Here is a 17,817-nt window from a genome sequence, read left to right on the forward strand (position 1 = left end):
TTTCAAAGAACAAGAAAAATTTCAAATAAGCAATCTAACCTTATACCTAAATGAACCAGAAAAAGGACAAATGAAGCACACAGTAGAAGGAAGGAAATAGTAAAGATCAGAGCAGAAATAAATGCAATATAGATTTAAAAATAGATAAGATAAATATTTTAAAACTGATTATTTGAAAAGCTAATCAAAATTTTAACCTTTAATCAGACTCATCAAGAAAAAAGAGAGAGGAGTCAAATAAATAAAATCAAAAATAAAAAAGAAGTTACAACGGACACTACAGAAATACAACATATAATAAGAAACTACTATGAAAAAATATATGCCAACAAATTAGACAACCTAGAAGAAATAGAAAAATTCCTGGAAACCTAAAATAGTCCAAGACTGAATCAGGAAGAAATAGAAAATCTGAGTAGACTAATTACTCATAACAAAATTAAATAGATAATCAAAAAATTCCTCATATACTTCATGATTTTCAAATCTACATCCAAATTAACAAAGAAGAAGTAAAACTGACAGTATTTGCAGATAGCATGATACTATATATATAGAAAACCCTAAAGATTCCATAAGAGTCTATTAGAACTAATAAATGAATCCAGTAAAGTCACAGGACACAGAAATCTGTTGTGTTTCTGTACATTAATAACCAAGCAGCAGACAGAGATTAAGAAAACAGTCCCATTTACAATTGCACCAAAAAAAAATAAAATACCTAGGAATAAACTTAAGGAAGTGAAAGACCTATACTCTGAAAACTATAAAACACTGATGAAAGAAGTTGAAGATGTCACAAACAAATAGAAAAATTACTATGCTCATGGATTAGAAAAATTTGTCTTAATAAAATGTACATACTACCCAGAGCAATCTGGATTTAATGCAATCTCTATCAAAATACCAATAGCATTTTTAACAGAACTAGAATAACCCTAAAATTTATATGGAACCACAAGGGACCTTGTCAAAGTAATCTTGAGAAAAAAGAGCAAGGCTGGAGTAACTACAACTTCAGATTTCAAGATATACTACAAAGCTGTAGTAATCAAAAGAGTATGGTACTGGCACGAAAATAGACACATAGATCAATGGAACAGGATAGAAAGCCCAGGAATAAACCCATGCTTATGTGGCAAATTAATCAATGACAAAAGAGGCAAGAATATACAAAGGGAAAAAGTCTTCTCCATAAATGGTGCTGGTGATTCTGTACAGCAACTTGAAACAGAATAAAACGGGAACATTTTCTTACACCATATACAAAAATAAACTCAAAATTAAATAAAGACTCAAATGTGAACCTTGAAATAATAAAACTCCTTAAAGAAAACATAAGCAGTAATCTCTTGGACATTGATCTTAGCAACATTTTTTTAGCTATGTCTCTTTCAGCAAGAGAAAGGAAAGCAAAATTGACTATTGGAACTACATGAAAATAAAACTTTTGAACAGATGGTAACCATCAACAAAATAAAAAGGCAACCTACTTGAATAGGAGAAGATATTTGCAAGTGATATATCTGATAAGAGCTTGACATCCAAAATATGTAAAAAACTTACAGAACTTAGCACCAAAACCAAACCAAACAAAACAAAACAAAAATAATCCAATTAAGGAACTAGCAGAGGACCTGAATGGACATTTTTTCCAAAGGCATACAGATGGCCAACAGACACATGAAAAGATGCTCAAAATCACTAATCACCAAGGAAATGAAAAAAATAGTATCAAAAAGATGAGAAATAACAATATTGGCAAGGATACGGAGAAAAGGGAACCCTCATGCACTGTTAGTGGGAACGTAAATCATTGTAACAACTGCGGAAAATAGTATGGAGTTTCCTTAAAACATTATAAATAGATACCATCTGATCCAGTATTACTCAACTAGGTATTTATTTACCCAAAGAAAATGAAAACACTAACTTGAAAAGATATATGCATCCCTATGTTTATTGAAGCATTATTTATAATAGCCAAAATGTGGAAGCAACCTAAATCTTTACCAATAGATGAGTAGATAAAAAGATGTGCTATACCCAGTAGAATATTAGTCAGCCATAAAAAAGAATGAGAGCTTACCATTTGCTACAACACTGATGGACCTAGAGGGCACTATGTTAGGTGAAATAAGTAAGAAAACACATAGGATTTCACTTATATGTGCAATCTAAAAACAAAACAAAACATTACAAACAAACAAAAACAGACAAATACAGAGAACAAACTGATGGTTGCTAGCTGTGAGGATGGTGGGGCAATGGGCAAAATGGATGAATGAGTAGAAGTACAGGCTTCCAGTTATTTGATGAATAAGCTCTGGAGATAAAAAGTACAGCATAGGGAACATAATCTGTGGTATGATAATAGCACTGTTAGGTGACAGATGACAGATGCTACATTTGTGGTGAACATAGCATATGTATAGAGTTGTTGAATACTATGTTGTACACCTAAAACTAATGTAACATTGTGTGTCAACTATACTTCAATAAAAAAAATTAGACCAAAAAAAGAAACCAAAACCCTCCTAACAAACAAAAATCCAAGACCAAATGCTTTCACAGGTGAATTCTACCAAACATTTAAAGAATTAATACCTATCCATCTCAAAGTATTCCAAAAAATGGAAGAGGAAGGGGTGCTTCCAAATACATTTTACAATGTCAGCATTACTCTCATACTAAAAACAAAGACATTACAAAAAATAAAATTAAGACCAATACCCCTGATGAAATTATGTAAAAATTCTTAACCAACACATATTTAACAGCACATTAAAATAATACACCGCAGTTTATTGCAGGTATGCAAGAATGGCTTAATATTTGCAAACAAATCAACATGACACACCACATCAGCAAAATGAAAGATAAAAATTATATGATTATCTCAACAGATTCAGAAAAAGCATTTGACAAAATTTAACATCTTCTCATCATAAATACTCTTTAAAAAGTTGGTGTGTAGAGAACATACCTCATAGAGACCACATATGACAAATCCACAGCTAACATCATAATTAAGATAACAGTTCTATTCACAATTGCACCAAAAAGAATAAAATACCTAGTAGGTAAAAGATCTACTCCAAAAACTATAAAACATTGAGGAAAGAAATTGAAGATGATACAAACAAATGGAAAGACATTCCATGGTCATGGATTGGAAGAATTAATATCATTAAAATGTCCATACTACCCGAAGCAATCTATAGATTCAATGCAATTGTTATCAAAATACCAATGGTATTTTTCACAGAACTAGAAGATATAATTCTAAGATTTATAATGGAACTACAGAAGACTTTAATAGCCAAAGTAATTTTGATAAAAACAGAACAAAGCTGGAGATGTTATGCTCCCAGATTTCAAAACATACTACAAAGCCATAGTAATCAAAACAGTATAATACTGGCACAGGTAGACACATAGATCAATGAAACATGATAGATTGCCCAGAAATAACCTCACATTTGTATACTTAAGTAATATATGACAAAGGAGGCAACAATATACAATGGGGAAAAGATCACCTCTTCAATAAATGGTATTGGAAAAACTGGACAGCAACATGCAAAAGAATGAAACTGAAACTCTTATACCATATGCAAATATAAACTTTTTCAAAATGGTTTAAAAACCTAAGTGTAAAAAGACAAAATTCCTAGAAGAAAACATAAGCAGTAAACTCTAGGACATCAATATTAGCAATATATTTTTGGAAGTGTTTTTTCAAACAAGGGAAACAGAAGCAAAAATAAACAAATGGGACTGTATCAAGCTAAAAAGGTTTGCTAGCAAATGACAGCATTAAAAAAAAAATACAACATCCTAAAGGAGAAAAGATAATTTCAAACAATATATTTGAAAAGGCGCTAATATCTAAAATATATAAAGAACTTATATAACTCAACACCAACCACCCCCAAATAATCTAATTAAAAAATGGGCAGAGAATCTGAAAAGTTTTCCAAAGAAAATATGTATATATCTAACAGACACATGAAAAGACGTTCAACAGCACTAATCATCAGAGAAATGAGAATCATAACCACAATGAGGTATCACCTCACACCAGTCAGAATGGCTAGTATCAAAAAGACAAAAAATAATGTGTTGGCAGGAACGTGGAGAAAGGACAACCCTTGCACACTGTTGGTAGGAATGTAAATTGGTGTAGCCACTATGGAAAACAGTATGGGGTACCTCAACAATTAAATAGTAATGCCATACAATCCAGAAATTCCACTACTATTTATGCAAAGAAAATGAAAACACTAGTTTGAAAAGATACCTGCATCCTATGTTTATTGCAGCATTATTTATAGTAGCCAAAATGTGGAAGCAACTTAAGTGTTTATCAGTAGAGGAGTAGGTAAAGCAGGTATGGCATATATATAAATGGAATATTACTCAGACATAAAAACGAATTTTATCTTGACAACATAGATGGCCCTAGAGGGTATTATGCTATGTGAAATGTCAAACAAAGAATGACAAATACCATATGATTTCACTTATACATAAAATCTAAAAACGAGAAAAATGAAAAAAATAAGCAAAACAATACAGAGACATACTCATAAATATAGAAAACAGGTGGTTCCCAGAGGAAAGAGGGGTAGGTGATGGGCAAAATCGGGGAAGTGAATAGAAAATATCAACTTTCAATTATGAAATAAGCAAGTCATGGGGATGAAAAAAACAGCATAGCGAATATAATCAATTCTATTGTAGTAACTTCGTGTGGTGGCAGATATAATTACACTTATTGGGGTAAGCATTTTTAATGTTTCCAATTGTGAATCACTATGTATATTGTATGTCAAATATACTTTGATTAAAAACAAAAATCTAAAAATCCCTTATTAACTTAAGGACAATTATTGTTATAAGGACAGTTGTTCACTACGATTTCTTAATAAAAAGGAGTTATTTTTAAAAAGACATCAAACTGACCTGACAAATTAAAGTATCAACTATCTCAATGTCTCTCATATAATCAACATTGTCCAATCTTCTGACCTCTATGCAACAAAGTAAAACACACAACTGACAGAATAAACTAGCTCAAACATTTATAAGCATCATGTGGGTAAAATTTTACCCAAAAGTATTTGAGTACTCAATAATATATGGTGTACAACTTTTATAAGCAAGATGAAATCAGATCAAGCCTTGGAATCTCTACTACAATAGTTATTTCCACAATAACAGTTGAACTTTAATCAGTTGCTTCAATGATTTAAAACACCTTTTGGGTGCCTGGGCTCAGTTGGTTGAGCATTCAACTTTTGATTTTGGCTCAGGTCATGATCTATGGTTCCATAGATCTATGGCCCATAGATTGAGCCCCACATCAGGCTCCGTGCTCAGCAGGGAGTCTGCTCAGGATTCTCTCTCCCTCTGCCCCTCCCCCCAGCTCTCTCTCTCCCTCTCTCTCTCTAAAATAAATAAATAAATCTTAAAAAAAAAAAAAACTTTAATTTTATCTTATTGTTACTCTAATAGAATTCAAATTTTCTGTTTTAAAAGACTAAAGTTTTGGGGCTCCTGGGTGGCTCAGAATTAAGCATCTGACTCCAGCTCTGGTCATGATATCAGTGCCCTTGGATCCATCCCCCGCAGTAGACTCCACACTCAGTGGGGAGTCTGCTTCTCCCTCTCCCTCTGCCCTCCTCCTGCTCATGCTCTTTCTCTCTCTCTCAAATAAATAAAATTTAAATTTTTTTTAATTTTTAAAAAAGGTTAAAGTTTACATTTTATCTCACATCCCAGAAAATAACATTATGTTTTTCTAACAGGAGAGTATCTTTAATACTCCCAGGGGATTACAAAGAAACCTCCTTTTTTAGTCAACATACTTAAGGGAGCATATAAAATACTCTCATTAAATAAACACTTCAAGCTCTACTTCATTTCATATAGCTCTAGGAAGATAAGAATGGACCTAGTAGTGTTTTAAACTCAAAACTATCCAAAACATAAAAAAAAATTCTAACTCAAAGACACCCAATACCTCAAAATCTCCATAATGCTTGATATATGGAGTTCTTGCAAAAAGACCCAAATTTTTGGCTTGGTACATATTCTACCTTGATATATTCTGATCTTGTCAGGTCAACTATTTTCAGAAAGCTAGTGTATTTGCCCATTGCCATACAACCAACAAAAGAGGTTTTGTGTCCAAAAGGGGCATACATTCCCCACCAGTTGCTCCTATTTAATAAGAACCAACATGTTAACTTTGATTTTACCTCTGTGTTTGAGGATTTTACCTTGGCCCAAAGTTCCTAAACTATGTTATGTGATTATAATTTTTGTGACTAAGGTCTAAATAAATGAAAAAAATTTCAAATAAAGACCCAACAAACATATATTTTCATTGACTAAAAATAGTTCTCAACACTTCTCATCAGTCAACACAAAATCCATAAACTGACTTTGTCCCTTCAAATTGATATAACAAAATACCACAGATTGGGTGGCTTATAAGCAAATATATATATTTAAATATATAAATACAAATATATATGTGTATATATATATATATTGAAATATATATATACATATATATATATATTGCTCATAGTTCTGGAGGCTGCGAGTCAGAGATCAGATTACCAGCACGGTTGAGTGAGGGTCCTCTTCCATGTCATATATTTCTTGTATCTTCACATGACAGAAGGGGCTAGCTATGAGCACTCCTTTACTAGAACATTAACTCTATTCATGAATGCTCATCCTCATGACCAATTTACCTCCCAAGCCTCACCTACTCATACAAATACCTTTGGTGGTTAGGATTTCAACATATTCAAATAATATACAAACATCTGTAAATAATACCTCTTTTATGGCTGAGTAAAACTTGTACAAAGACGAAATACATAGTCTGTTATAAAAAAAAAAAAAAAAAAAAAAGGCCACCAGTTAACTAAAGTTGACCAAACACCTTTAATCTTATTCTTCTAATTAGGGTGCCTGCAGGTTGATATGGATATCCTCCAGGAGGGTACTCCCAGAAGCTTGTGGCAAGATTTCCTGCTGAAGTCCTGAATCCACAGTAGAAAAACTGTATTCCTTTCATGACCTTTGAAATTATTGTCTGTTTTCTTTCCTTTCTTTGTCTGCCCTTAGTCATGGAGGTACGTTCTCAGAAATCAGGGTCTGCTGAAAAGAAACAGGTTTCTCCAGTTTTGACCCCCACAAGTAGATTAACCTGACAGTCACCCACTGCTTTCCAACTACTACTTGGGGAGGTCACCCCTTTCCTCCATCTCTGTGAGAAACATCTCTGCTGCCACTGACAGAGAGGTTAGTCCTATGCAGTGTCACCTGGGGAGGGGGACAGCTTTAATAGAGTTCCTCTCTGTCCACTGCTTCCAAACTCATTTTTATTCTGCTCCAGTGGCAATGCTGAAATCTCCACTATAGCAGGCTGGACTTTTATAAATTTTATTTCATCTGTGTGTTTCTGTCCAGGCAGCACATTCCAGGTTTTTTCCTTGACCAAAGCAAGTGGAGGTGAGACAGGTTCGCTAACTCCCTTGGATCCATTCTTACTAAGGTCTTGTTTATTTTCTGATGCAAAGATGAGCATAGGTTCTCTTGGATTCCTCCCAGGATTCCTCTTTTTTGTGTATGGATGTCTAATTCATTGTTTAAAAAATTGGGGGGGGGAATAAATGAGGAATATCTATGCCACCATGTTATTGACATCACCACCCACACTATATTTAATTCATCTCTCTCTTCTTTTAAATTTTGTTTTGCCTTTTCTTGCTAGCAATACTCCCTAATAGATGAAGCACTTTATTTGCAGATATGAAATATCTCTGAGTTATTTGTTAATCTAATAAAGAAAGTTACATGTGGTTACTGATGTTTGAATACTTGTAAAATGATTTAAATAGGGTCAAACCTCTTTCTGGAAGCTGAGGTAGTTCAAGTGTTCCGTGATATGGTTCAATGCTGAGAAAATAATCTGGGGCCAGGGCAACAGTATGAGCAAAAATACTGAAGGTAAAGTGCTTCTACTGTGTGCAGGGAGCACATAAGATAGGGATAAAAAATACAGTCATATTTATTCATATTGAAGAGTAATTAAGAGATGAAGCTTGATGGAGATGATGGAGCCAGAGTAGGAGAACTTTTATCCAGTTGCCATGGTCTTTAGAATTGAGAAAGTCTTGTTGCTAAGCAGTTAAATCTAGAACACAATCAAATGAGAGATGAAAGGGAGGGGATTGTTATTTCTCTTTGTTATGTAAAGTTTCAGATCAAAATCCTTGTACATAAAGAGGTAGTTTGTACTACCTCTATCTATGAAAGGGCTATAGTTAGAAAAGATAGTGGGAACCACTAATTCTACTGCTGGTAAGTCTTCCAAGAATTTAGCTATAAAGGAGAGAAGCACTAGTATTTGTGCATACATGAAGACACACACACATACACACTACATGATTTTTTTCCAATTTTTTAATCTTAAGGAGGATCTGTGACCTGGATTATGTCTTATCCTGGTCTATTTTACTTGGCTGAATGAATAAAATTGTTGTTACTCATAGTTTGGGAAAAACTGATAGGCTATAAATGAGAGTGAGAGGGGTGGTAGTAATTAAAGCAGATAGATTAATTTGATGAAGCCCTGGGGAGAGGAAAAAAATTGTAAAAGGTGATGTATGGCCATCTACTTGGAAGTTTCTGTACTATTATGGCACTCTACCACATTATTAATGAAAATGGTTATTAAGAAAGGAATTAAGTTGAATTAGAATAAGAGTTGTGGTTAATGGTTTAATATGTAAGAGTCAGGACAATGGAGGGTGATAAGTGTTAGGGGTAGGGTTATGGTTAGGGTTAGGGTTAAAGTTAGAGTTTGATGATTAGATACAGGTGATACTAATATATAATGCTTAGCCATAGACCAATGGCTAAATGTTGAAAACGAGTTGTAAAGCTAAAATAAACTAGGTGTTATATGGGTTCTCCACATGCTCACTAAACCCAACATGTGGGTAAAATTATTGGTGGATAATACATTAGTAAATCAGACACCTAATTTCTTGAGGTTTGTGTAGCATTGATTTGGGTATCGGTGTATGAGTAAGAAAGAAAGCTAAATAGTGATCTGATGAGATGGCTACCAGTTTAGTGGTTTGGAAGTGGCTTTGGTAATCAATGCAAATTGGGACCAGTCATCTGTTCTGTATGCCATATGAGAGTACTGAGAATGGAAATCTTTCTCTCTGCCTGGCTTTGAATTGTTGGTGTGTTTAGTAAAATGAAGCAAGAATAAGTAGCTTTCCCTGAAAAAGTGAGAGAGATCTTTGTTTTTCATGAAAGGAAGATTCCATACATAACACAGCAATTCTGCAGAAAAGAGGTCAAGGAATGTGGAATCAAGATTTTTTTTTTTAAAGATTAAGCGTAATTGGGTATAAGGACTAGGAGATGATAGGTCCCTAATCATGCATCTTTTATTTTTATGTTACTTACTATGGGAGGTGGTTTGATGAGTTTACATTAGATCCCTCATAGCTGACTTCACTTTCCTGGTTTTTCAACCAGAGGAAGAGTTCTTGGTGTCATTACTTCAAGCATTCATATTACTTTAATGATTTCATAAACACTGTGATATTCTCACTAGATAATAAAAAAAAGCAATATATATAAAATACTGAAATTTTACAAATTTCTAATGTGTAGCTTTGTCCCAAACACTCTGTTCAAATTTAAGACCATTAATATCTCCAGACCATTAGTATCACAACATATATGTTCATTTATATTTCCTGAATGTGTCGTACCACTTTTTGCTTCTATTTTTCATACAAAATATATATATATATGTATTTTTATTTATGAAATAAATACATTTTACTGTCAAACCCAGGAACAGATCACCTTGCAATCTTATAAATTCAGGCTTTGATGCCAATATTTGTGAGAACAATTGATGCTTTGGTCCTTGCAGTTTCACAGGCTTAGATGAAAAGAGGAATGCAGGAAGGAGATAGGATAATTAATAATTTGTCACATGGAAGCATATATGACAGACAATGAGAAAAAAATAATAATATATGTGAGTAATCTTTCTATCTTTCCTGAGTAATGTATGTGACTAAATAATTTATCATTTGTAAGTGAAAGGAAAACCTATATAGTGATATTCATAGCCAGTCCATATGTATAAATTGAGACTGTTACATTAAAACATTATAGGTGTTCATGCTTCCAATAATACCCTTTTGTTTTATATATTTACTGTGAAAATGCTGATACACATTCATATATTTACAGAATAGTATAATGAGTCAATATGTGTCCTTCATCTAGGTTCTGCAAGTGTCAACCTATGGCCAATCACCATTGTTTTGTACACCCAGTCTCACTCTGCCTTACCATTATTTAAGAGAAAATGCAATGCAGCATACTGAGTCATGAGCCAAACACCAACCCATTTTAACCCATAACCTTTCTTCATCCTCCACCTTGACTTGCTTATATCTCCCACCCCTGTCTCTGCCCTTCTTTCTACTTTTTCTTTTAGTGTTGCTGCTCTGATGGTGTGACTACTAGAAGACAGATCTTTAAATATCAGCACTTTATTTATCAGCATACATCCAGCTCAGAGGGAGGAGGCAGAACAGGAATGCTTCCTGACCTGCTCTGTTTTGCCCTCACCAATGGCTGAATATGGTGGCTCCATAATGGCTGTGGGTGAGGTCCTGGTACATGTGAGGATCACTGTCCCCATTCTCTGGCTGAGGGTGTTTCTGCTCCTTTCTGGATGGTCCCATGTTGGGCATTCCTATCGCCATGGTCCCCCAGAAGTGGCGATTCCTTTGAGGATAACAGGCACTAACATTGTCAAGAAACCTCCAGGCTGGATCTCTTACTGCCTGCATTTTGGAGGCCAGAGACATGTTTTCCATATAAAGGTCAAGAAGCTTTTGCTGTCCAAAAACTTCCCAGTGTTCACATACACAGACCAGGGTGCTCTTGTTGAAGACCAGCCATTTATCCAGAAAGATTGCTATTATCATGGCTATGTGGAAGGGGATCCGGATTCCCTGGTTTCTCTGAGTACCTGTTTTGGGGGCTTTCAAGGAATATTACAGATAAATCACATTGTTTATGAAATTTTACCCAAAAGGCTTTCTACCACATTTGAACATCTGGTATTTAAGATGTATGGCGAGGAGAAACAATTCTCACCCATGAGGTGTGGATTGACAGATGAAAAAATAGCACAACAAATGAAGTTTCAAGAGAGCAATAATTCCACTTTGCAAAGTGGATATAAACGTCTGTGGACGCACAAGAAATTTGTTGAAATGGCAGTGGTGGTAGACCACAATCGATATGCTTATCGTGAATATAATGTCACAACTGTGGAACTGGAAGTGATTACTACTATGAACAACGTAAATACCTTCTATCAACCACTAAATATTGATGTGAGTTTAGTTGGAATGGAGGTCTGGAATGAAGGAAACCCTGTTGAAATAAAGAACATGGATATACTCGTGGATTTATTTTGCGCCTGGAAGGAAAAAGGCTTTAGTGCCCGTGTGCCCCATGATGCTGCGCATGTTTTTGTAAAAAGAGGATATGGTACGTTTGGCATATCTTATGTTGGATCAGTATGTAACTACAATACTAATTGTGCAGTGGATGCTTTCACAAGTGACGATTTGGGCTTTTTTGCATTTGTTGTGTCACATGAGCTCGGTCATTCTCTGGGTATGTGGCATGATGAGGAAACATGTAAATGTGCAGACAATGTGTGCATAATGCATGCAGCACAGTCTTGGGCAACTAAGTTCAGCAACTGCAGTTATGCTCAATATTGGCACACCTCTGCGGGATCAAGATGTATCTTGCACCCACCCACTGCAGAGAGAACCTTCAAGTCTACACGCTGTGGGAACGGTGTGGTTGAAGAAGGGGAAGAGTGCGACTGTGGCTCCTTAAATTTGTGTACAAAAGATCCATGCTGTCAGTTAGACTGTACTCTGAGTCCTGGGGCTACTTGTGCTTTTGGGCTTTGTTGCAAAGACTGCAAGTTCACGCCATCAGGTGATGTATGTAGAGAACAGGCAAACGAATGTGATCTTCCCGAGTGGTGTGATGGGACATCCGATCAATGCCCAGAAGACGTGCATGTGCAAGATGGAGTCGAATGCACAGGTGGTGGCTACTGCTATGAAAAGAGGTGCAACAGCCGGGATGAACTGTGTAGCAAACTTTTTGGCCCAAATGCCAAGAGTGCGAGTCAGATTTGCTACAGTACAGTGAATATCCAAGGGGACCGTTTTGGTAACTGTGGTCTCAAGAACAATCAATTTATAAAATGTAATACCTCAGACACCCTGTGTGGGAGGGTGCAGTGTAAGGATGTGACAACAATCCCCACTCTGAGACACCATTCTACTCTGCACTGGCTTCACCTCAATGATAGCATCTGTTGGGGTATAGACTTCCATTATGGGATGCCCTTGCCTGATCTTGGGGAAGTGAAAGATGGCACAGAGTGTGGCAAAGAACATATCTGTGTCCGAAGGAAGTGTATCCCTTTGGCCTATTTGAAAACCAATTGTTCGCCTGAGACCTGCAATAGGAATGGGGTCTGCAACAATAGACATCACTGCCATTGCGGCAATGAGTGGGACCCCCCTGACTGCCGGGTTAAAGGCAAAGGAGGTAGTGTGGACAGTGGCCCACCCCCAATAGGAAATGAGATTGAAGTGCCACAGAAGAAACAGCAAAAGAAGGCTTACCAGCTATTATTTTGGTTGATTCCTTCTTCGGTTTTATTATGTTGTTTGTTAATTTTGTTTTTTATGAGAAGAAATAAAAAGGATAAGAAAAAAAGGCAGAATGTTCCACCTTCATCCAATGAATAGCAGAATGCGCCACCTGAACAGAATCAAGAAGTGAGTGATCTATCTGCACCTGAGAATGAAAACTAAAAAGTTACGATTCCCAAAAAGAAACCCAATCCCAAATGAATTTGCCCACTTTTTAAGTTTTAGCCCCGGGGCAGGAAAAATGTTACAGCTTGTACCGCGATCGCTGACAAAAAATCTGTGTGTGTTTTTAATCATTTGGGATCAGAACCACTAGCCATTGAACAATAAGTAAAATATACTAATTCTCAGCACATTTCTCTTTTTCATTATTTTAGGCAATTTTAGCAATTAATTTTTATGGAATTATTCTGTGTTTCCTGAGCAATGGCAGTGCCCTCAGGGGGGGCGTGTGTGTGTGTGTGTGTGTGTGTGTGTGTGTGTGTGTGTGTTTAACTTGCTGTCTGACACTTCCAAACATCCTTCCCCTTTGTAATCTGCTTTCATACACAGGGAATAGGAAACTACAAATCACATTTCTCCTTTGTGAGTCCTCTATTCTTAGCTACCACGAATAGTGGAAACCAGAGGGAAACCAGACATGGGAAATGTTTGGGGAATGTTGTTCGTCAGGGTTGCCTCACGGACTCTCACCCTGGCAAAGGCAGTGCCTTCCAATCTTTACGTTACCACCTACAGATGTAAATGTAGATATAGATAAGGACAGAATGGTATGATATACATGATATATATAGATATATAGATATACATATACATGTATCTATAATATATATGCATACGCATTATTTTCTTTGGTAATTCACAGAACCAACAGTACTGTCAGCCTCAGAGATATTGGCACAGCTATCAGGTGTCTTACCCTTGGAGTTCTAGACCCCAGGCCTTGGAGTCCTCTACCAAATCCTTGAGGCTGGGCACCACTTTGGCCAACCCTCTCCCCAGAGGTCAGAGTCCTAGATCCATGTGACTTACTCCAAAGGTGTGGGTTCCAAGAAGCACACCTCTTCCCTTTGATCTCTAGTTTTCGGTGCAATAGCTCTACTTCCTGTTAGGAAATCATGGCTTCTCAGAGGAGGGCTTCGCTTGTTGTGATTGAATTCTGACTGATAGAGTACTGATCTTGGAATAACAGAGAACACAGGAAGGAGTCTGACATCAAAAGCTCTTGAATTTTCCACACCACTGCCTTTACAATCTTGGGGATATATTTTATGCTCTGGTAGAATTACTTCAAAATCTCAAAAGAGAGGAAAATGGTACTTACCACTCAATCCTTGTTAACTTCACTTGTAAAATAAGACAAAGAAGATATTTACAATTCCATGTAAGATATCTAAGTCTTAGCAGACCATGTGTCCTCCGCAAAGAAAAAAAAACCTATGAAAAAAACTAGAAAATCCCAATTTTATTTTAACCCATGTTTTAAGGACATCAGAGAGCTGAAGAAGTAATATGGAATAGATGAACTAAAATTTCAGGCAGGGTAAAATGACTCTGAAAAGGGCTGAATCTTGCCAGTCATTTTTCCTCTGAGCATATGCTGATGGCAAGTGTGAATTGAGCCTTAAACTTGGCCCAGGTGCAGGACCTCTGCTGAGGGAAAAAGAAATCCCCAGTGTCTCAGTTACTACACAGGGTTAGATAGACTCTAAACATTGACATCAAGGGCTCTAATTCACTATCAGATTCCCCCAAGTCACAAGAGCTTAATCTGAGAGCTCTGTGGGATGCTGGTGAGCTCCTCTCTGAAATTTCTCAAAGGCATCTATCCCTAAAATCATGTTATATTTTGAACACAAGTCATAGTAGAAGGAGGCTTATCTCAAGCACATGATCTCTCTCCCCGTAATACACGTATCTGGTTTTGATGTTGCACGTGGCAGAGGGAGAGGCTGGGTTGTGAACTTTTTGGTGGTGGAGCCCATCCATCCATAAGCTTGCAGAGCTGTGAAAAGAGAGTCGCATAAACTCACAATTGAAAGCCCAGCAAGCCCGTGCCTGAACAACATAAGGAAAGGAGAATAAGCCCAAGATTTACTAAAAGCCACTCACCTTTGACCTGGCACAACCTACGATTAGATACAGGTAATTAGCTCCTCAGCCTATCTTCCTAACAGAGGAAAGAGAGAAAACTCCGGGGTCACCTGGAGCTGCTATGGTTGTCTTATACACAATTCCTGCACACAATAAAAATTACCATACATGCTAAGAATCACAATTCATGACTTATTTTTTTCTTAATATTCTTTTTTTTAAAGATTTTATTTATTTGTTTGAGAAAGAGAGAGAGAGAGAGAGCACAAGCAGGGGAATGGAGAAGCAGGCTCCCCACTGAGCAAAGAACCAGATGTGGGGCTCGATCCCAGGACCCTGGGATCATTACCTGAGCCGAAGGTAGATGCTTAACGACTGAGCCACCCAGGCGCCCCTCATGACTTATTATTAAGAGAAGTAAAAAAGGAAGGAAAGAAAAGAGGGAGAAACTATAAGTATGACCCAGGTAGTGGAGCAAGAGTACGTAAAAAAAAATCAACTATAATTATACATTTAAAATGGAAGAAAAATATACAAAATATAAGGACAAATGTAGACTATGCTCAGTATGTCGGAATCTTTTCAAAAATTTTAAGTGGATATTGTAGAACTAAAAAGTAAAATACATAATAGGTAATTCAATGGATGGTTTGAACAGTAGTTTGGACATAACAGATTATAGAATTACTCATCTGGAAAAGGTCAGTGGAAAAATTCCCACACTGCTGTATGCAGGAAAAAAAAAAAGCAAAATATAAAAGATTAAGAAGTAGATTTAAGAATTTTACAACTTTTTAGGGATTGCCTAATTATAGGTAGGGAAAGATAAAAGGAAAAAAAATCAAGTGTTAGTAAATATTTTTTAGCCTTTGTATGTGTGCTGTTATAAATATCGCTTATCTGAATCCTGTAGGCATGAGTTTGACAGGAAACTTAATTGTGCTATCTTTATCTTTATGATATTGCAAGTACTTCATTATTAAATAACAAAATGTAGGTTTAGCTCTAAGATGGTTTTAAATAGTCAAGAGCTTTCAAACACTTAGGTTTTCTCTTAATTAAAGTGAATCTCTGAAATTTTGAAAAGGATTTCACATTACTAATTTATTTTCTATGTTTTATTCTCACATCATAATTATATATTTTTACTCATTTTATTTTAACTCCAGTATAGTTAACACACAGTGTTACATTAGTTTCAGGTGTATAATATCATGATTCAACTATTTCATACATCACCAGATGCTCATCACTTCTTAATCTTAATCCCCATCACTATTCAACCCATCTCCCCACTCACCTCCCCTCTGGTAACCATCAGGTTCTTCTCAAAAGTTAAGAGTCTGCATAATGATACATTTTTTTCAAACTACTTTAACTCAGTTGCTATGAATCATCCCATGAGAATAATCACCGGATCATGGTTTTTAAAAGAAATAGGCAAAACTTTTCCTATAGTATTTATACCATTTTCACTTTCCCATTAATAATGGTTGAAAGTTCTGGTGACTCCACATTTTTGTTAATATTTGTAAATTGTAGCCATTCTGTTTCATTTTCTTGGCAGTGACTTTGTGTAGTGAGAAATTTTTTTGATGAGCCTTATTTATCAATTTTTCATATGTTTTCATTTCTGTAGTCTATGAAATCTTCATGTGCTTCAATCATGAAGATATCTTCCTATGCTTTCTCCAAAACTTTTATGAGTTTTGTTTTTCACTCAGGTCCACAGCCTATCTCAAATGTCTTTAGTATGTTATACAGTAGAAGTTAAGGTCCATTTTATTCTATAGAGATATACGTGTATTTCAATACCATCTCTTTAAAAGACTTTCATTTCCTCCATTTTTTGTTATTGAAAAATGAATGACCATATAAATATTGTCCTATTTCCAGAGTCATTACGTTGTTCCTTGATCTAGCTGTTGAACATTATACCAGTACTCTCTTGTCTTGATTACTGAAGCACTGCAGCAAGTCTGAAAACAGGTAGTGTTACTATAGCAACGTTACTATAGCAACGTTTTACTTTGCAAAGATTGCTGTGGATATTGTAGATACTTTAAAATTCCACATAAATTTTAAAATCAGCCTATCACTCACCCGACCACACACACACACAACCTGATTGAATTGTGATGAGGCTTGCATTGAATCTCTACCTCAATTTGGGAAGAATGGTTATCTTACAAATATTGAGTCTTTTTATCCATGAACATGATATAGATCTTCATTTATCTAGTTCTTTTTAAAGATATTTCAATAATGCCTTATTATTCCCAAGAGAAAGGTATTGCATATAGTTTATTAAATACCTATGGAGTTTCTATATTGTGCATGTAATTGTGCATGTAATTTATTTTCTAACTAACTGGTGCCGGTAAAAAAAATATATAATTCACTTTGTAAATTTACATAGTGCCTTACCACTGCCTAACTATACGTTTTACTTTGTGTGTGTGTTTTAAGGAGACCTTGGGATTTCCTGTGAAAATACCCATGCTATCTGTTAATCAATAATGTTTTACTCTTTGCTTTAAATATGTAATATGAGCTTGGAACTTCTTGTAACGCCAGAACATGAAGAAGTTCCTAAAAGACAAAAAGAATGTCAAAGGGACAGAGGAACTAACTGAAAGTCCTCTCAAAAGTCAAACTTGAACATATTGTACATTTACAACATATTGTAAAATAAACGTCAGCCCATACTGATACAAATAAATGACTGAAGAGAAAAGTAAATGAGGGAGAAGAGAACACTTTCCGAAGCAGAATTCCAAATAGTCTGTGTCAACACTCTGTCCTCAACTCCCACCCCTTAACTGTGGGCTACAGAGAGTGACTTCTTTCCAAATAATTCTGTATGGAAATGGAGGAGGGGAATGACATTACACTG

The 17,817-nt window shown here is 35.7% G+C and overlaps 1 protein-coding gene across 1 annotated transcript; it reads left to right on the forward strand.

Annotated features, from left to right (window-relative positions):
• Window positions 1–10,700: 10,700 nt before the first annotated feature.
• LOC118535827 (disintegrin and metalloproteinase domain-containing protein 20-like) lies at window positions 10,701–17,582 on the forward strand. The gene is made up of 2 exons (XM_036092446.2): window positions 10,701–12,827; window positions 17,499–17,582. Exons 1-2 carry the CDS (start codon window positions 10,701–10,703, stop codon window positions 17,580–17,582), a joined length of 2,211 nt encoding a protein of 736 aa, XP_035948339.1.
• The last annotated feature ends 235 nt before the right edge of the window (window positions 17,583–17,817 follow it).

Source organism: Halichoerus grypus, chromosome 3 (assembly GCF_964656455.1).
Source record: "Halichoerus grypus chromosome 3, mHalGry1.hap1.1, whole genome shotgun sequence".
Lineage (NCBI taxonomy): Eukaryota > Metazoa > Chordata > Mammalia > Carnivora > Phocidae > Halichoerus > Halichoerus grypus.